The sequence below is a fragment of the Leucopleurus acutus genome (genome assembly GCF_964270905.1).
Source record: "Leucopleurus acutus genome assembly, chromosome: 1".
Lineage (NCBI taxonomy): Eukaryota > Metazoa > Chordata > Mammalia > Artiodactyla > Delphinidae > Leucopleurus > Leucopleurus acutus.
In genome coordinates this window covers 44188123-44210179 of record NC_139142.1, presented here as the reverse complement: position 1 = coordinate 44210179, position 22057 = coordinate 44188123, and the positions used below count along the sequence as shown (strand labels likewise).

The window sequence follows — 22057 nt, the reverse complement described above, 5'->3', positions numbered from 1 at the left end:
GTAAGGGAGAGGTTGAGAAGACCCGAGGAAAGAAGCTCCAGGTCTCATCTTGAATCCGTTGCAGTCCATTCACTCATCTGACTTTCCTTGAAAGCCTGCCACGCCCTCACTGCCGGGGGTGGAGACCACTGAAGACCAGACCTGCCTTTGAGCGTGGTAGCGACATAAGAGGGAGTCAGCAACCCTGGCTTCTCATCACAGTAGGAAAGCAAATATGGCCAATCAGTATTGTCTGCTAGGCAAGTTGGTTGGGCTAGCTCTCCTTACCATTTTAAAGCGCTCGGTCTCCATATTCGAACTAGTGTAGTGAAATCTCACTATGTTACAGTAGTTGTGTTGGTACTGAACTCCAGTGAGTGCCAAGAGAAGGCCTTACCTACTCTCCTTTCTGATATTTCAGAAATAGATTTCAAAGCAACTTGGTGCCTTGGGGAGATGTTTATTTCCAAAATAACCTGAAATGATCGACTCAAGTCAGTGAATCTGTAATTTACTAGAAGCTGTATTTCCAAGAGCCATATTTTAAATATTAAAATTATTGCTGAAAAATTGATACTTCTAACCCCAAAGAAGCTTAATGCCTCATACACTTGGCAGATGGAAAGCAAAAATTGAGGTCAAGCTTAAACTCTCCTCTTACCTTCCTCCAAATCCCCCAAATCTGGCCCCACTGTAGACTTTAATGCACAAACAAGATCATGTGAGCCCTAATTCATGGCATCAAAGGGAAGAGGGCGCCTCTCCATTTATTTCTGAGGAGCCCGGAGGTGGCCTGGGTTTCAACTGCCCCCTTTGGCTCCAAACCCCAGTCCTGGCTTAAATCCCAGTCTTCTGGGGCCAGCTCATCTCCATGCTTCTCCCCCCTGTGGGTGCAGACTGTTGGCCTCTTTGCAGGAGGGCCTCCCCTCCCAGCTTAGCACTCACAGAGGGAGACCACCGCCGGACTGGAAGTGACTTTGGTGGGTCACACCGATTCTGAAGTTCCTCAGCCGTCCTGCCACAGGGGAGTTCATCACCTGCTGCTCAGAGCCCCCTCCATCTTCTGGGCCTTGTTTCTCCCTGTAGGATCTCTGTTCCCACTTCTCCATCTTCCCCAAATCCAGAGGTTTCTAAAATGTAGCGCATAGTTAAGATGTTCCTATTCAAAAAATCTCAGAAAATGTGTTTTCTTATCCTTCAAAGGGTTCACCTTTCCTAACTCTGCCGATCCACGTTTAAACCACGTTTCAAAAACTGGCGGAAGTTTGAAATTGTAATTTGTCTTTAAATGGGCTCAACATTCAAGGTCACCTGGATCCGGCGTTCAAGGCCTCGGGGTCCCCACGCTTTCTTCCCTGTTGAGGGCGGCCGGGCAGGGGCTGGCCAAGGTCTTTGTGCTCCCTTGGCTCTGGGCGGTTCCCAGGTATGGCACTGGGCTCGCTCTCCCCATAAATAGTCTTATTCATCCTTATGATAGTCTGGGCCACAAGCGTAGTTTTAGAATAAAACACTCTAGAAGAATTGGGCAACTTAGGGCCTGTAAAATGCATATTTCTGGGGCTTCCCAGAGTGGCATGGAAGCTGCACTAGGTCGTGGGGTGAGCACAGCAGACCTTCCTGGGGCATTGATTTCCCAGCAAACTTGTTTAAATATTGAAAATGTTTAAATGTTAAAACTACAGGCATGTTAAGGAGTAGAATACAAAATTTAGACTAATTTCAAGGTAAGATGTTTCAAGCTTCACTTCTAGATTGCTCTCCCAGACATGTCTAGGGGCTCACATAACTCTCTTCCAGTTAAGGCAACCCTGGTGGAAGTTTGAGAAACACAGTACTTAAGAGGGTACCATCATACAAAAATGTCTAACTTTTTTAAAGGTGTTCTGTTCTGACACTTGTTAACTCCTTCTTTTGCAGATAATTGGCAAACTACAGACATTCTTATTTTGTGTAGTGTGTGTGCCAAGAAAGTTGTGTTTGAGTTGGTGCACTTGTAAATGGAAAACTCTTAAGTGCAACAGATACTTTTTAAGGAACTGTAAAATAAGTTATTGTACAAATAATCACCGCCCTAGTTATCAGTTTTGTAAGTTTGAGTTTAATAAAATTATTTTTAAGTGGGTTTTTTTACTTAACTATGAAGATAAACAAGCATCCACTTACCTTAAACTGGAAATAATTCTTTATTAATTCGACTTTCAAAAAATGTCACTTATATCAGTACCACTGAATTTATGTGACTCAGACCAATGAAAATTTCAGATTATATTTGTTACTGTTGAGTTGAGTAGTCTAAGAAGTATTCTTTTTAGCTTCCTAATCATATTAACTGTATAAATAATTATCATTCTAATACTTGCATTATCTTAATGAAGCATGTACAATAAAGCATCATTTCAACCATGCAGTTCCTGAGGGCAGATGATTGAAGAACCATGAGATTAACCAGGCTAACTTCAAAGCTGATTTGGAATGTTGTACTATTTATTACTCTAAGCAATTATATTAGTCAAATATAAATGTTCAGAGTACATTTTCATTAGGTGCTGTATGTATGTCCAGCTACTTCCAAATGCTGTCTTAGTCTTTCTTGGCCTTCATACAGTGTGATTGTTCAATAAATGTTTAATAGATAGGCTTATTAAAGTTTTATTTATTATACTTAATGTAAAAGAATGCAAATGAAGATAGGTTAAAGTTGAACGGACAGGGTAATTGAAATAATTGGGAGTATAATTTAAATAAACTTCTTTGTTAATTTGGAAATTTTAAAGTATGTGACCGCAACGTAAAATGGGTTGAAATATATCACTATGGAGGAAATAAGAACATCATCATATTATTGGTTTCCGGATTCTTTGAAAAAGACTATTAGCTTTAGTCTAGTCTAAAAATAGAGGCGATAAAACTAACTTAGCTACCTTATTTATTAACTCAATAAATATCTGGGTTAAGCAAGTGCTTATACAAGTTTTCAATAAGATGTATAACAGAGTATAAGTATGATTATCATTGGCTAAAATAGTGCATTATTATATGGAAGTTTTTATAGAATTTTACTTTTTTTCAATGATTCGTGTACTCTCATAATCTCCATCATGTAGTAAAAATACTATTACAAAATGTTCCTGACTTATCTGTTTCAATGTGAAATAAATTAAGAAATTTTAAATCATATTAGTCTGAAAATTCTGTCACTGAGTTAAGGTAACATGGAGAAAGTATATGTTTTTCTAGGACTATGATTAAATCAGGTCTTGGAAACTAGTGAGTTAACTTTGATTTGACTTAAGTAAAATATTGTTCATATTAAAGATGAATATTTGATAAACCCAGTATTATGACTGCTGGCTCCTCTGTAATTCAGGGCACAGCAGGGACAGGCTCTGACCATTAGGAAAATGCTGGCTTGTGTTGGGGTTTTGCTGGTAGAGTGATGTCTCTTAACTACAAACAGAATTGTGGTAAGTTGTTGAAATGAAATTCTAACAAATTTTTATATTTTTTATTTCATTATTAGGCTATCAGCTGCAAAGGTCAACACAGCATATCGTACACTCTGTCAAGGAATCAGACTGTGGTGGTCGAGTACACACATGATAAAGACACGGATATGTTTCAGGTAACACCTTTCTTTTTTCCATGGAAACTTTTAGCACATTTTTCCTTCGATTCTCTATTTTGATATGTAGTCAGAACTTCTAGCACAGTAGTGTTTGGTGATGTCCAAGGGGAAAAGGTGAGGATAATATTTAAATTGTTCCTATTTGGTTTTCAAAAGACTAAGAAAACACTTAATTCTAAAAATGCAGAAAGAAATTATAAAGACTACATTCTCAGATCTCAGTGCACTAAAAAAGAGACTCTAAAAACAAGAACAAACATTTTTAGAGCAAGCTACTTTTAAAAGTTAACATGTTCAAAATACTTCCTAAATAACACTTGAACCAAAGAGGACATCAAAACTACAATTATAGGCCTTTTAAAAAATAACTGTGGAAACATTTAATAGCATAACTCATGAGATGTGACTGATGTTGTATTCGGAAGAAAATGTAAAAACCTTTAAGTGCTTTTATTATTTGGAAGGAAGGAAGAAACTCAAGGAACTAAACATTGATCAGAAAAAGTTCCTCTTAAAAAATGACAGTAAGAAAGTAGAGGACAGTTTGAGAAGGATAGGCGTTAACTCTTCTCTAAACGTTTGATAGATTTCCCCTGTGAAGCCATCTGGTCCTGGACTTTGTTTGTTGGGAGTTTTTTAATCAGTTTCAATTTCAGTACTTGTGATTAGTCTGTTCATACTTTCTGTTTCTTCCTGGATCAGTCTTCGAAGGTTGTACCTTTCTAAGAATTTGTCCATTTCTTCCAGGTTGTCCATTTTATTGGCATAGAGTTGCTTGTAGTAGTCTTTTATGATCCTCTGTATTTCTGTGGTGTCCGTTTTAACTTCTTCTTCTTCATTTCTAATTTTACTGATTTGAGCCCTCTCCCTTTTTTTCTTGATGAGTCTGGCTAAAGGCTTATCAATTTTGTTTATCTTCTCAAAGAACCACCTTTTAGTTTCATTGATCTTTGCTATTGTTTTCTTTGTTTCTATTTCATTTATTTCTGCTCTGATCTTTATGATTTCTTTCCTTCTACTAACTTTAGGTTTTGTTTGTTCTCTAGTTGCTTTAGGTATAAGGTCAGGTTGTTTATTTGAGATTTTTCTTGTTTCCTGAGGTAAGATAGTATTGCTGTAAACTTCCCTCTTAGAACTGCTTTTGCTGCATCCCATAGGTTTTAGATTGTTGTGTTTTCATTGTCATTTGTCTTTAGGTATTTTTTTGATTTCCTCTTTGATTTCTTCATTTATCCATTGGCTGTTTAGTAACATGTTGTTTAGCCTCCATGTGTTAGTGTTTTTTACAGTTTTTTTCCTGTAATTGATTTCTAATCTCATAGTGTTGTGATTAGAAAAGATGCCTGATGTGATTTCAATTTTCTTAAATTTACTGAGGCTTGATTTGTGACCCAAGACGTGATCTATCCTGGAGAATGTCCATGTGCACTTGAGAAGAAAGTGTATTCTGCTGCTTTCAGATGGAATGTCCTATAGAAATAAACTGTACTCCAATAAAAATTTTAAAAAAAGAAAGGACAGGCTCAAGAATAGTTTTAGTGGTATATAATTGAAAGTCCAGAAACACATCAAAAGAAAGCAGAAGGAAGGAAATAATACAGGAAAAAATTATCAATTAATTTAAAAAGAAGGGAATTAATAATGTATCCAAGATTTGGTACTTTTTTTTTTAATTGAAGTATAGTTGATTTACAATGTTGTGTTAGGTTCAGGTATACAGCAGAGTGATTCAGTTATACATGTATATACACACAGAAATATATTCTTTTTTCAGATTCTTTTCCATTATAAGTTATTACAAGGTATTGAGTATAGTTCCCTGTGCTATACAGTAGGTCTTTGTTGGTTATCTGTTTTATATATAGTAGCTTATATATGTTAATTCCAAACTCCTATTTTATCCCTCCCCCTGCTTTCCCCTTTGGTAACAAGTTTGTTTTCTATGTCTGTGAGTCTGTTCAAGATTTGGTACTTTAAAACAACAGGAAATTAAAATTAAGGCTAATAAAGGGAAAAAGCAAACACAGATTCAACCAGGAGGCTTTGCATTTCTATATGGAGAGTTAAATTATTAAATGATGTTGAAACAAATGTCAAAAAAGTATCGTAGATACATCAAAAAGGGGAAATAGGGAACTCCCTGGCGATCCAGTGGTTAGGACTTGGCGCTTTCACTGCTGGGGCCCAGGTTCAATCCCTGGTTGGGGAAATAAGATCCCGCCAGCCATGTGGTGGGGGCAGAAAAAGGTGGGGGGGGGCGATAAATAGTTTTGAAAAAGAAGAAAACCTGCTCAGCCTCGCTTATAAAAACAGAAATGTGAATTCAGATCACACAGAGGTACCATTTTTCACTTACCAGATTGGCAGAAATCCAAAAGGTTTTGTCAGAGGTGTGGGGAAGCAGATGCTCTCCTACATCCTATAAATTAGTCTGACCTCTATGGGGCAGTGACTTGGAAATACCTATGAAAAGTACACAGTGCTTGCACTCTGACTCAGCTTTTCTTTCTAAAGCTCTCCTCTTTCTAGAGATTTACCCCTGAGATACCCCTGCATACATCCAAAATGACATTTTTACCAACTTATTGCTTGCAGCGTGGTTTCATGGTATAAGATTGCAAACAACCTAAATGTTTCTTAATAGAGGACCAGTTAAGTAAACTCAGGTATAGCCATGCAGTGGAGGCCTCCAAGCCTGTACAGCAGAACTAGGAAAAGCTCACACAGCCTCATACAGTCACAAAAAGAGCTCCAAACATATTTAATGAATTTAAATTAATGATTAAATATATTGAGGCTTTGATAGTATTATAGTCAACTAAGGTTACTTAATGTTAATAAATGTTATTAAACATATTAAATAGCATATTAATTATTAGATAGCAAATTAGTACAGTTAAATGATTTAGATATGCTTATATGCTTGAAAAGTCTCCAAAAGGATAAACAAGACGTTACTAATAGAGCAGTGGTTTTTGTGGGGAAGAGAACTGGGCAGGGTGGTATCCAGGGAGGTATTCCATGCTTTTTTATCTTTGAACCTTGTGAATGTGTTAGCTATTTAAAAAACCTGAACAATCCTATATAGATACATAGATGGATAGATACATAGATGGGTAAGGTGAGTCGCAGTCAGAGATACAGGCATAGTTACTTAAGTGCCAGTACATCAAAAGTAACATGTGTGGTATTTAGACACATTATTAACAGTGGTTTTACTCTTCATGCCATTCCATTTTATAATATTCTAAATGTTTTTTTCCTTCTCATTCTCCCAAAGCAAAAGCTCTCCCTAGATAAACATCTGCATATGCTTCCTTGTTGATATTTTTATGGAACTCTGTAATAATTTCTTTCTTTAATACTTTCCAAAGTTATACATCTTGAATATATAAGATTTTTTACTAATGTGTTACATGGGTAGAAGATTCTCAGTACTAAAAACATAAATCCAGAAAATTTTACAGTTGTTGGTAGGACATTTTTTTACCACTTAAAATCAACAAGTTCCTGTGGTTGCACGTTCGTTTCATTGCTATTCTTCAGTGACATGTTGTGACAGAAATGGTGTGTTCTTCACTATTGTGCAGTCACATTCTACTCAAATTGTTCGCTCTCTTCCTTCTCACCTAATGCAGAATGAATTAAAGATTTAGCTGGATTTTTTCAGCTTCCTGTTAGTTCTTTTTTCTTCCCACTTATTGTGGTAAGAACACTTAACATGAGATCTATCCTCTTGACAAATTTTTAAGTGCATGATACAGTATTTAACTATTTTAACTGTTGTACAACACATCTCTAGAACTTACCCGAACATCTTGTGTAACTGAAACTTTATGCCTATTGAACAACATCTCCCATTTCCCTGTCCCCGCAGCCCCTGGCAACCACCATTCTACACTCTGTTTCTGTGAGTTTGACTATTTTAGATACCTCATGTAGTTGGATTCGGCCTTCTGTGATTGGCTTATTTCACCTAGCATAATGTCCTCTAAATTCATCCATATTATCGCATGTGACAGGATTTCCTTCTTTTTAAGGCTGAAGAATATTCCATTGTATGTATATGCCGCTTTCTCTTTCTCCACTCACCCATTAACAGACACCTCGGTTGCTTCCATATCTTGGCTATTGTGAATAATGCTGCAGTGAACATGGGCAGCAGATACTGCTTCGAGACCTTGATTTCAGTTCTTTTGGATAAATACCCTGAAGTAGGTTTGCTGGGTCACATGGTAGTTTTATTTTTAATTTTTTTTTTTTTGAGGAAGCTCCATACTGATTTGAACTTTAAATGCTTTATGCATACCTCCCATTTCATCACACAGAATATTAAAAGACTCAAGATTTAATAAAATTAATAATTTTTTACTGCTTCATCAAAGCATGCATATCCCTCCCCCACCCTTACCCCCTATGAAATCAGCATTTTCTTTAACTGCAAATGCAGGGCGGTGAGGAACACGGTGACCATCAGTATAGTTCGGTGCCACTGCTTTGATTCCCGCTAAGGCACATCATTGTTTTATCATCATCAGAGCAAATGTCAGCATCCTCATATTTATTATGAAACCATAATATTATGGTTCATATTATGAAACCATGGCTTCATGGACCTGGCCCCTTAAAAAGGCCTCAAGGACCCTCAGAGGTTCATGGACCACACTGAGAAATACCACTTTTTACTATACTGACCTCTTAATTTTATAACTGAGAAATCTGTGTGTTTGAAAGAAAAGGTAACTTAACCTAAGGGCAAAGATGGCATTAGTGGCAGAACTAAAGGTTTAGGTCTCCTGAGTTCTCCATTCTATACACAGTACCTACTCAGTACCTACTACTACCTACACAGTAACTTTAAATAAGGCACAATCATTCAAAAGGAATTTATAGACGTATGAAGAAAACATAACCCATTTGTTATTTTTACTAAAATAATCTGATTCCTTTTGCAGACTAACTGGACATATTGGAGGATTAATGTCAGATCACTCTAAGCAGAGTAGAATTAAGCAACTCTTAGAAGGCCCTGAAAAATCAAGCTTGTTTTAATTTTTTCCTCCTTTTAACAAGTTTACATGTCTAAAACCTACCACTGACAAAAATCACTGAGCAACAGCACTGCAGCATTCATATTTCTCAAGTATGGACCTTGGTGTTGAGGGCTGTTCATTTTAGCCATTACCCATTAAAACGATTTGTAGGTTAATTGAGCATTTAAAAGCAGAACATCAGAATGAACCAAAAACAGGGCCTTGTGCTGCATTTCGCACAGTGGAATCAGATAATAGGCTCAGGACTCGGAAGTACTAGTGCCTGAGAAGGTCAAACCTAGATCTAAATTTAGGAGATGGGTTAAGATTAACAAAATCTGAGTTAATATAGCCAGAATAAGATCTTAGTAATTATTTTCTAGAATAGGGGTAAATAAAGGAAAGAGAAAAGAGCATAGATATTGAGAAAGTAAAATATAAAGAAGAATATAGTTTAGAAAAGGAATCAAAGGCAAAGACGATTCTGATCTTGGGGGCGTTAAGGAAACTGAGCAGGTCCTGAAACCAGAGTTAGTGGTCATTTCCCCCTCTGGTTTCTCAGTTTCATATGCTTCAGACCTAAGTGCTGCAATGCCTTATGTTTGGTTTTTATGGTTTGGGTTTTTTTTTTTTTTTTTTTTTAGTTAGTTTATAGTAGTTCTAGATGGTAACATTTCATTAGCATCTATTTAGTTGAGAAAAATGTTAAAAAATATTTTAATAATTATTTCCTAAAACATTGTACTCGTGTGTGTTTGTGTGTCTCACAGGCTCACAGGGTTCAAGCTCACTGTCATAATCCTCCATTCATCAGTTTCATTTCTTGAGCACCTACTGTGTCAGATGCTGGAGGTAGACAGCTCCCCTCTCATGGAGCATATATTCTAGACGAGGCAAAGAGACCACAGATAAGCCAGCAGTGCCAGGGCCCCAAGGCGGGAGCAGAGCGAAGGAAGATGGAGGTGACATGAGATGAACTCGGAGAGGTAGGCAGAAGCTGGGAGAGTAAGGGGCCTTTAGGCCAAGTAACGACTTTGGGTTTTATTCTAGGAGTTTGTTGGAGGAATTTAAGCAAGGGAGAGAGAAAATCCAATTTATATTTTGTTACGATATCTCCAACTACTGTCTAGAGAAAAATGTAGGAGGCAAGTGTGAAAACAGGGACACCGGTTTGGAGTCTAAGGCAGAGCAATCCAAGTAAGAGCTGAGGGCAGCTAGAACTAAGGTGGGGAAACGCGCAGGGACTGAAGATGCATTTTGGAGGAAGAGTTGATAGAATTTACACGAGGTTAAATGTGGGTGTGGAGGAAAAATCCAGGGTGATTCTTGGGTATTGATCTTTTAGCTTGAGCAAATCGGGTGCCAGTCACTGACATAGGGAACCTAGGGGTTGAAGAGGATCCAGTGTAACATTTGAAACATGTTACATGTGAGATGCTTATTAGAGATCCACGTGGAGATTGGGTCTGCTAATCTGAAGCTCAGGGAGAGATCAGGCCTTTGGGGCTAAAATGGGATTTGGTGAGGTTACCTGGGGGAGAGAACAGAAGGGGAAGGGAAAGGGGCTCTTGGTCAACTAGCCTGGAAAGGTTTCATTAACTTAATACCAGGTACAGATATACCAGGACACGTAAGCCCTGGAAACCTCAGCAAGCGGGGTTTCAGTAGAGCCGTGCTGAGAGTTGGAGTGGCTTCAGAATGGGTCACGGGGATGAGTAAGGAAGCAGGGGGTAGTAACTGGTGGCAGGTTTTTCCGGAAGTATTGCCATTGAATGAATCCGAGAAACGGGGCTATAGTTCGAGAGGTGCTCTCAAGCAAAGGAAAACATTTTCAAAGATGAGAGACGAGTCTAGAACGGTGCTATTCAAACTGCCCAGCCAAGCAGTGAAACGTCTGTTAACGGTGCAGCATGAGACAAGTAAGGAAATCGAGAAGGAATGCGTTTGGAACCTTGTAATAGCAGTTTGGCATTCCTGAAACATCCATGCAGATGATCATTTTTCTAATACTCATTTTTGTTATATTTTTAAAAGCTATTAAGTGACAAGTTGAAATTTTAAAAGCTAACCAAAAAAAATGTTTGATAGCTGACAGTGTGATCCAGTAATAGAAATTGATCATTTCAGGAGTAAGATCCTTGGAAAGGGGAGAAGAGTGGGATGCCAAGCACGCGTGGAGAGATTGGTCATGGATAGGAGCAGCGACAACTCATCCTTGTCATAGGAGGGAAGTGAGAAAATAAGGTTACAGATGCAGGGACGAGGGTAGGACTGGTCCAGGAAAGGTGAAGGAGGACCTTTTGGGTGCTTTCACACCATTTTACCTGTGCTGACTTTGATTGACAAACTTTTCTCATATATGTACGCAACTGAAAGTGCCAAATGATGCTGTATATGTGCATATCCGTCAGCAGCAGGGAGTAAAATTCTCCCCATGGCTACTATGTGAACATCAGATGAAATTCAGATACATCATGGCTGGTCCACATGACTACCCTTAAAATAACGTAGAGTTGATCCAATAGTCAAAAGAAAGGACAGGCTCCAAGTCTTCCACATTGGGTGAGTTTTCATTAGGAAAGTGGCTTACATTTTTTTTTTCTTGGCAAAAGCAACATGAGGTTTGTGTCCTAAAGTATAGAAATATGCTAACACTCTACAGGTTAGATTTAAGTGGAAGTGACTTGATAAACAAATATTAAATGACCAGTCAGGTTAAGTATCATGTCTTGAAATAATTGATCTTAGCAGTATGTTCCAGTTGGAATAAAATGTCATGTTTTACAGGCAATTTCAATTGATTCATCAAGACATTAATTTAATACATTGGGATGAAATCAGAATGGCCTTTCTTGAAGAGAGTAATCTCTATAGACAAGGAGTGGTTGTGTGACATTCTGCTGGAGCATGGTTTTAGCTTTGAGCTTTGAACAGAGTTTGAAAAGTCTTCGCCCTCTTCTACGGAGGTGACAGAAATTAGATCATAGCCTGTGTCTTTGTGAGAGCTCTGGGTTTTGTGTGGTGACCAGGCAATTTTAGAACTTCTCACATTTTACTCCTAAGGCTTCATTGGAATCGAGGTTCAGGACAGATTTGTTCCTGAGTTTGGAGTAGTCTCCTGTATACTTTCCTATATTTGTGAAATATTTTGCAGAGTATCTTACTTTTCTAATTAAAAAAAAAAAAAACCTAAAGTGAAATAAACAGAAAAAGACAGATGTGTAATATCACTCACATGTAGAATCTAAAAAAAAAAAAATCAAAATCATAAAAACAGAGAGTAGTTACCAGGGGTGGAGCGGGTAGGGGGGCACATGGAATTGGGGAGATATTGGTCAAACAGTACAAACTTCTGGCTGTAAGATGAGTAAGTTCTCCGATGTAATATACAGCATGGCGATTGCAGTTAATAATACTGTATTATATACTTGAAAAAGAGAGTAGCTTTAAAAAATGGTTTAAAAACATTCAGCAGTCTGAATCAGTAGAGCTTCTGAGTTACACATCCAGCTTTTGAATGAATCTAGCAGAGGGAAGGTTCTGCAACTTTAGAAAGATCAATCATATGATATGATTTTATAATCTCTCTAATTCAAGTTTTATGTTGCATTTTTTAACAAGTTACATGTTTTCTAAACCTGTATGTTCAGGCAATAGGCATCTATTCAAGGTGATAAGTTTCAGTGAACCCCATGGTTTAGTTTATTCCAGGCACATTTCAATAGGACAAGAAATTAAGCGTTGTAAAAAACAAAAGAAATAGATGTCTGTTGTCTGTTGGTTTAACAGAGATAGTCTGTGCATGAAAATGTGTATGTGAGATTTACAAAATAAATTTAATATTGTTCCAAAGCAAACAGACCTAAATGATGCAAGATATATACATTTTGTTATATTTATTTCACCTTTATTCATTTGGACAAAAAAGAGTACTACACTGCTTATGTTTTAGATAGAATTTTGAGATCAGTATAAAGATACCTGGGAAATTGACTTTGGAGGCCTTATACGTACACACTGGGGGTTCTGTCTGTTCCTTCCATTGACAATTTCAGAATCAAAGTCACTTGTTAGGAGAGAACATTAATATCATATTTAACAAGAAATGATTTGTTTACATATAAATTATTTTAGTTTAAGACGTATCTTTGGCATATATAACATTTATCACTGTTTCCTACTTAGAGATTCATAGAACATCATTACATAGACGGTTTAATGTTTTGTTGTGAGGATTTCCTTACCTGTAAACAAATACTTCCCAGTTCACAGGACACAGCAGTACCTGTCTTATTTGGATTTAGTGAATATGAAAAGCTTTGTTAGAACTCTAAGATCATGCTAATGAAATATATTCTTTCTGGCAGCATTTAAATCTTACCAAGGAAAGTAAGCCAATAAAATATTGTTGGCCACTTTTTAGACTTTCCCAGGACAGTTTTTTTTTAAATCCAAAATTGAAATGTTAGGATCAGCTTTTTAAATCTTTCATATGACTGCATCTCAAACTTTGAGCTGACCTGTATAGCCCTTTACATCACTCTCATTTACGCTGAGTGACAGAAATAGGCATTGGGGTCTCATGTCTGAGGTAGGGCTTGTTCTCCCTCTGTGCCATGAGTCACTGGTGGATTCACTTAGTGTGGAAAACCAGTCCCTGGAGCTGGGCACGAGTGGCGGAAATAGGGCTTATGTTGGCTGGCTTCCTTTAAAATCTTGGGGGTTTTCCCACCTGGAAATACAAGAAAAAAAAAATGATTTTCAATGAAAGTAATAAGTAATGTTTCTACCTGATCAGAAACCTGTTTGGATTGAGATCTGTTTTCCTCTAGAATAGAAAATTGGGTTATTCTTAACATTTAAAATCTTATGGTTGGTTACCATAACATCTCCCTTAAACAAGAAAAGGAGCAGACTGAAGATTTTTTCATTAAATTCCGACCTTCATAGTAGAGATAATGAATGTTAAAGGGTCCTGAACACTCATTTCGTGTGATGAATGTGGTGACATCCTATTTTGCAAGTAGATCCTGAGTATAATTTGATTTATTTAGGTGGGCAGATCAACAGAAAGCCCTATTGACTTCGTCGTTACAGACACAATTTCTGGCAGTCAGAACAACGACGAAGCGCAGATTACACAGAGCACCATATCCAGGTTTGCCTGCAGGGTAGTCTGTGACAGGAACGAACCGTACACAGCACGCATATTCGCAGCCGGATTCGACTCTTCCAAAAACATATTTCTTGGCGTAAGTACTATTAATCAGTACGTTGTTTCTAGAAAAACACCCATTATCATCATATATAACATTTAATTGTGGCCAAAACATTTGCCTTGCACAATGCTTCTGGTGAGATTGTAGTTTTCATACAGCCAGTTTGAAAAGCTATCATTAAAAATCTGAAAATAATTGTCGTTACTTGTTATTTGTTATATTTGCTATATTAACTATAATATGTACAGTAATTAACTTTTGTAAAGTATGTGTATTAACATACATAATGTATTTCAGAAGGAAAATGGTCAGATCTAGATAATCGGGGTGCAAAAGAAAATGTTATTCCTTTATTCATTCAAAAAATTGTTACGTAGTGTTTGCTTTGTTCCATATTGGGTGTAACAGATGTTATATCACAAAGAACAAAACAGACTAAAAATATCTCCCTTCATAGAATGTCCATGTAAATAAAACCCCACAGTTTTAGTGAATATCCAGTTTTAATATAGTCCCCTTTTTGAATCAGGATATTTTTGCAGGGGGTGGGAGAAGAAAAACCTCACTTTAAAATGGCCTAAATGGTAATAAAAATGTATCACGTTGCAAGAAGTGCCCAGGAAGGCCAGCTGCAGGCTTGGTTGGTGCAGTGTTCTGTGACATCCGGGGAGCCAGGTTCATTCCGTCTTGCCCTCTGCCTCTGGGCACATCAGCTTCCTCAGGCGAGGTCCTGGCGGCGGTGGGATGGCTCCTGCACTTCCACCAGCCCCCCCAGCATGACAGCTTCCCGCTGAAGAAAGGCAGCAAAGGCACTGTTTCTTCCTCGTCTCTTTTAAAGAACCAAGAAACCTTTCCAGGAAGCTTCCCAGAAGGACTCACTCAGGCCTCACTGGCCAGAACTCAGTCACATGCCCTCCCCTAAACCAGTCATAACTGGTGTATTATCCTCATCGGATTTAGCCCAGTCATGTGAGCAATATCTGGCTCTGTGGCCAGGCGTCCACGAGCATCTGTCCTGCCGTTACATCCAGCCGCTTGCGCCTTCCACCCTTGATGACACAACACTGATTCGTATGAAAACAGAACGGAGTGGCCACAACTTGTTGGCTTAATATATTTTGAAATTTTGTTTGTTTAATAAAAAACTTTTTCTCTTTCTTCTAGTACTTCCCTGATAATGAGTTCATACAAAGCATTTTTAGATAACAGGATGAAAGCACTGCACAAATAGAATCGAAGAATACATACTGTATTCCTGGAATCACCTGGGGGCGGGGGGTGGTTTGAACAAGAATCTGTGAGGGAGAGGTTCAGGCATCAGGTTTTGTTTGCGTGCCCAAGGTAAATATGTCTCCAGCGATACATCATTCATCTATTTTTGCACTTCTTTCATTTTGTCGGACTAACTGCATTTTTTATCCTTCTGATTATTAGCTTTAAGTAGAAAATGAAAATTCCTCACTTTCCTCCCCTCTGCCCTTACCCAATAGTTTAAAGAGATTCTAGAATCTTTTTGTGTTGAACATACTCTTTTCTGTGGTATGCTCTCCAGGAAAAGGCAGCAAAGTGGAAAAACCCCGATGGCCACATGGATGGGCTCACGACCAATGGTGTCCTGGTGATGCATCCGAGAGGGGGCTTCACTGAGGAGTCCCAGCCTGGGGTCTGGCGCGAGATCTCTGTCTGTGGAGACGTGTACACCTTGCGAGAGACCAGGTCTGCGCAGCAAAGGGGAAAGCTGGTGAGTGGACTTCATGCAAATAAGGCATGAAACTACAGACACCTAACTCGAAAGCTATCATTTTCCTCCCCTGAAATTCAAAATCTTTGTACAGGTCTTAGGGCTGTGTACCATTGACCCAGGAGAATAAGAATTTTCTGAGCCTCCAAAAGTAAGAGGGAACTAGCCTTCTTCCCTTTCATGATTAAGCTTTTCCAATAGTGGAAGAAAATTACCTTTTGCTCCTAACTACCTTAAGAGCACAATCTTATTAATATACTTCACCACAGGTTTCTGCTTAAATTCACTTTAAGAAGAATACACTTATTTTTAGTGTAAAACTTTACTAATTTGGAAAACTCCTGAGCAGTCTAAGACTAATTAGTAAAAATTTTGAATTACAGAAATATTTACTACACTTTCTGGGACTAAAAGATAATTAAGTTAGCTTTTGTTTTTCCCTTAATAGTAAGAAATTAATATATAATTCCCTATATGATTCACCAAAGTCACAGTTACAGCTTTTTACTTGAAATAGTTCGTATAGTACGTTGACTTGGCATGTTTGTATTTTTTCTATAAATATTACTACTTATCCCAAATGCCCTAAAGCGGTTGGGTTTTTAACCCTTTCTTCAATGGAGAATAATTTTTTTTAAAACATCTTTATTGGGGTATAATTGCTTTACAATGGTATGTTAGTTTCTGCTCTATAACAAAGTGAATCAGTTATACATATGTTCCCATATCTCTTCCCTCTTGCATCTCCCTCACTCCCACCCTCCCTATCCCACCCCTCCAGGCGGTCACAAACCACCGAGCTGATCTCCCCGTGCTATGCGGCTTCTTCCCACTAGCTATCTACCTTACGTTTGCTAGTGTATATATGTCCATGCCTCTCTCTCGCTTTGTCACAGCTCACCCTTCCCCCTCCCCATATCCTCAAGTCCGTACTCCATTAGGTCTGTGTCTTTATTCCTGTCTTACCCCTAGGCTCTTCATGACATTTTTTTTTCTTAAATTCCATATATATGTGTTAGCATATGGTATTTGTCTTTCTCTTTCTGACTTACTTCACTCTGTATGACAGACTCTAAGTCTATCCAACTCATTACAAATAGCTCAATTTCGTTTCTTTTGACGGCTGAATAATATTCCATTGTATATATGTGCCACATCTTCTTTATCCATTCATCCGATGATGGGCACTTAGGTTGTTTCCATCTCCGGGCTATTGTAAATAGAGCTGCAATGAACATTTTGGTACATGACCCTTTTTGAATTTTGGCTTTCTCAGGGTATATGCCCAGTAGTGGGATTGCTGGGTCATATGGTAGTTCTATTTGTAGTTTTTTAAGGAACCTCCATACTGTTCTCCATAGTGGCCGAACCAATTCACATTCCCACGAGCAGTGCAAGAGTGTTCCCTTTTCTCCACACCCTCTCCAGCATTTATTCTTTCTAGATTTTTTGATGATGGCCATTCTGACTGGTGTGAGATAATATCTCATTGTAGTTTTGATTTGCATTTCTCCAATGATTAATGATATTGAGCATTCTTTCATGTGTTTGTTGGCAGTCTGTATATCTTTTTTGGAGAAATGACTATTTATGTCTTCTGCCCATTTTTGGATTGGGTTGTTTTTTTGTTATTGAGCTGCATGAGCTGCTTGTAAATTTTGGAAATTAATCCTTTGTCCATTGTTTCATTTGCAAATATTTTCTCCCATTCTGAGGGTTGTCTTTTGGTCTTGTTTATGGTTTCCTTTGCTGTGCAAAAGCTTTGAAGTTTCATTAGGACCCATTTGTTTATTTTTGTTTCTATTTCCATTTCTCTAGCAGGTGGGTCAAAAAGGATCTTGCTGTGATTTATGTCATAGAGTGTTCTGCCTATGTTTTCCTCTATGAGTTTGATAGTTTCTGGCCTTACATTTGGGTCTTTAATCCATTTTGAGCTTATTTTTGTGTATGGTGTTAGGGTGTGATCTAATCTCATACTTTTACGTGTACCTGTCCAGTTTTCCCAGCACCACTTATTGCAGAGGCTGTCCTTTCTCCACTGTACATTCCTGCCTCCTTTATCAAAGATAAGGTGACCGTATGTGCATGGGTTTATCTCTGGGCTTTCTATCCTGTTCCATTGATCTATTTTTCTGTTTTTGTGCCAGTACCCTACTGTCTTCATTACTGTAGCTTTGTAGTATAATCTGAAGTCGGGGAGCCTGATTCCTCCAGCTCCTTTTTTCGTTCTCAAGATTGCTTTGGCTATTCGGGGTCTTTTGTGTTTCCATACAAATTGTGAAATTTTTTGTTCTAGTTCTGTGAAAAATGCCAGTGGTAGTTTGATAGGATTGCATTGAATCTGTAGATTGCTTTGGGTAGTTGAGTCATTTTCACAATGTTGATTCTTCCCATCCAAGAACATGGTACATCTCTCCATCTGTTTGTACCATCTTTAATTTCTTTCATCAGTGTCTTATAATTTTCTGCATACAGGTCTTTTGTCTCCTTAGGTATATTTATTCCTAGATATTGTATTCTTTTTGTTGCAGTGGTAAATGGGAGTGTTTTCTTGATTTCACTTTCAGATTTTTCATCATTAGTGTATAAGAATGCAAGAGATTTCTGTGCATTAATTTTGTATCCTGCAACTTTACCAAATTCATTGATTAGCTCTAGTAGTTTTCTGGTAGCATCTTTAGGATTCTCTACGTATAGTATCATGTCATCTGCAAACAGTGACAGCTTTACTTCTTCTTTTCCGACTTGGATTCCTTTTATTTCCTTTTCTTCTCTTAATGCTGTGGCTAAAACTTCCAAAACTATGTTGAATAAGAGTGGTGAGAGTGGGCAACCTTGTCTTGTTCCTGATCTTGTGGAAATGCTTTCAGTTTTTCACCATTGAGGATGATGTTGCCTGTGGGCTTCTCATATATGTCCTTTATTATGTTGAGGAAAGTTCCCTCTGTGCCTACTTTCTGGAGGGTTTTTATCATAAATGGGTGTTGAATTTTGTCAAAAGCTTTCTCTGCATCTACTGAGATGATCATATGGTTTTTCTCCTTCAATTTGTTAATATGGTGTATCACGTTGATTGATTTGCATATATTGAAGAATGCTTGCATTCCTGGAAGAAACCCCACTTGATCATGGTGTATGATCCTTTTAATGTGCTGTTGGATTCTGTTTGTTGCTATTTTGTTGAGGATTTTTGCATCTATGTTCATCAGTGATATTGGCCTGTAGTTTTCTTTCTTTGTGAGATCCTTGTCTGGTTTTGGTATCAAGGTGATGGTGGCCTCATGGAAGGAATTTGGGGGTGTTCCTCCCTCTGCTGTATTTTGGAAGAGTTTGAGAAGGATAAGTGTTAGCTCTTCTCTAAATGTTTGATAGAATTCGCCTGTGAAGCCATGTGGTCCTGGGCTTTTGTTTGTTGGAAGAGTTTTAATCACAGTTTCAATTTCAGTGCTGGTGATTGGTCTGTTCATATTTTCTATTTCTTCCTCAGTCTTGGCAGGTTGTGCATTTTTAAGAATTTTTCCATTTCTTCCAGGTTGTCCATTATATTGGCAGAGTTGCTTGTAGTAACCTCTCATGATCTTTTTTATTTCTGCAGTGTCAGTTGTTACTTCTCCTTATTCATTTCTAATTCTGTTGATTTGAGTCTTCTCCCTTTTTTTCTTGATGAGTCTAGCTAATGGTTTATCTATTTTGTTTATCTTCTCAAAGAACCAGCCTTTAGTTTTATTGATCTTTGCTATCGTTTCCTTCATTTCTTTTTCATTTATTTCTGATCTGATTTTTATGAATTCTTTCCTTCTGCTAACTTTGGTGTTTTTTTGTTCTTCTTTCTCTAATTGCTTAGGTGCAAGGTTAGGTTGTTTATTCGAGATGTTTCCTGTTTCTTAAGGTAGGATTGTATTGCTATAAACTTCCCTCTTAGAACTGCCTTTGCTGCATCGCTGCATCCCATAGGTTTTGGGTCGTTGTGTCTCCATTGTCATTTGTTTCTAGGTATTTTTTGATTTCCTCTTTGATTTCTTCAGTGATCACGTCGTTATTAAGTAGTGTATTGTTTAGCCTCCATGTGTTTGTATTTTTTACAGATCTTTTCCTGTGAATGATAGCTAGTCTCATGGCGTTGTGGTCGGAAAAGATACTTGATACAATTTCAATTTTCTTAAATTTACCAAGGCTTGATTTGTGACCCAAGATATGATCTGTCCTGGAGACTATTCCATGAGCACTTGAGAAAATGTGTATTCTGTTGTTTTTGGATGGAGTGTCCTGTAAATATCAATTAAGTCCATCTTGTTTAATGTATCATTTAAAGCTTGTGTTTCCTTATTTATTTTCATTTTGGATGATCTGTCCATTGGTGAAAGTGGGGTGTTAAAGTCCCCTACTATGAATGTGTTACTGTCAATTTCCCCTTTTATGGCTGTTAGTATTTGCCTTATGTATTGAGGTGCTCCTATGCTGGGTGCATAAATATTTAGAATTGTTATATCTTCTTCTTGGATCGATCCCTTGATCATTATGTAGTGTCCTTCTTTGTCTCTTCTAACAGTCTTTATTTTAAAGTCTAGTTTGTCTGATATGAGAATTGCGACTCCAGCTTTCTTTTGGTTTCCATTTGCATGGAATATCTTTTTCCATTCCCTTACTTTCAGTCTGTATGTGTCTCTAGGCCTGAAGTGGGTCTCTTGTAGACAGCATATATATGGGTCTTGTTTTTGTATCCATTCGCCACTCTGTGTCTTTTGGTGGGAGCATTTAGTCCATTTACATTTAAGGTAATTATTGATATGTATGTTCCTATACCCATATTCTAAATTGTTTTGGGTTTGTTATTATAGGTCTTTTCCATCTCTTGTGTTTCTTGCCTAGAGAAGTTCCTTTAGCATTTGTTGTAAAGCTGGTTTGGTGGTGCTGAACTCTCTCAGCTTTTGCTTGTCTGTAAAGGTTTTAATTTCTCCATCAAATCTGAATGAGATCCTTGCTGGGTAGAGTAATGTTGGTTGCAGGTTTTTCTCCTTCATCACTTTCAGTGTCCTGCCACTCCCTTCTGGCTTGCAGAGTTTCTGCTGAAAGATCAGCTGTTAACCTTATGGGGATTCCCTTGTGTGTTATTTGTTGTTTTTCCCCTGCTGCTTTTAATATGCTTTCTTTGTATTTAATTTTTGACAGTTTGATTAATATGTGTCTTGGTGTATTTCTCCTGGATTTATCCTGTATGGGACTCTCTGTGCTTCCTGGACTTGATTATTTTCTTTCCCATATTAGGGAAGTTTTCAACTATAATCTCTTCAAATATTTTCTCAGTCCCTTTCTTTCTCTCTTCTTCTTCTGGAGCCCCTATAATTCGAATGTTGGTGCGTTTGAAGTTGTCCCAGAGGTCTCTGAGACTGTCCTCAGTTCTTTTCATTCTTTTTTCTTTATTCTGCTCTGCATTAGTTATTTCCCCTATTTTATCTTCCAGGTCACTTATCCATTCTTCTGCCTGTTATTCTGCTACTGATCCCATCTAGAGTATTTTTCATTTCATTTATTGTGTTGTTCATCATTGTTTGTTTCATCTTTAGTTCTTCTAGTTCCTTGTTAAATATTTCTTGAATTTTGTCCATTCTATTTCCAAGATTTTGAATCATCTTTACTATCATTATTCTGACTTCTTTTTCAGGTAAATTTCCTATTTCCTCTTCATTTGTTAGGTCTTGGGAGTTTTTCTCTTGCTCCTTCATCTGCTGTGTGTTTCTCTGTCTTCTCATTTTGCTTATCTTACTGTGTTTGGGGTCTCCTTTTTGCAGGCTGCAGGTTCGTAGTTCCTGTTGTTTGGGTGTCTGTCCCCAGTGGCCAAGGTTGGTTCAGTGGGTTGTGCAGGCTTCCTGATGGAGGGGACTGGTGCCTGTGCTCTGGTGGATGAGGCTGGATCTTGTCTTTCTGGTGGGCAGGTCCACGTCTGGTGGTGTGTTTTGGGGTGTCTGTGGACTTATTATGATTTTAGGCAGCCTCTCTGCTAATGGGTGGGGTTGTGTTCCTGTCTTGCTAGTTGTTTGGCATAGGTTGTCCAGCACTGTAGCTTGCTGGTTGTTGAGTGAAGCTGGGTGCTGGTGTTGAGATGGAGATCTCTGGGAGATTTTTGCCATTTGATATTATGTGGAGCTGGGAGGTCCCTTGTGGTCCAGAGTCCTGAGGTTGGCTCTCCCACATCAGAGGCACAGCACTGACTTCTGGATGCAGCACCAAGAGCCTTTCATCCACCTGGCTTAGAATAAAAGGGAGAAAAAGTAGAGAGAAAGAATTAGTAGAAATAGGAAGAAAGAAAGAAGATACAGTAGAATAAAATAAAGTAAAATATAATAAAGTTATTAAATTAGAAAATAATTATTTAGAAAAAAAAAGGGATGGATAGAACCTTAGGAGAAATGATGGAAGCAAAGCTATAGAGACAAAATCTTACACAGAAACATACACCCTC

General features: G+C 37.9%; 1 protein-coding gene across 1 annotated transcript in view; it reads left to right on the top strand.

Annotated features, from left to right (window-relative positions):
• Window positions 1-22057, top strand: part of PELI2 (pellino E3 ubiquitin protein ligase family member 2) — a 206532-nt gene that overhangs the window by 170995 nt on the left and 13480 nt on the right. Inside the window, exons 3-5 of the mRNA XM_082844304.1 lie at window positions 3500-3601; window positions 13692-13889; window positions 15409-15597. Of these exons, the coding sequence (XP_082700430.1) occupies window positions 3500-3601; window positions 13692-13889; window positions 15409-15597 (489 nt within the window). The remainder of the gene's footprint in view (window positions 1-3499; window positions 3602-13691; window positions 13890-15408; window positions 15598-22057) is intronic.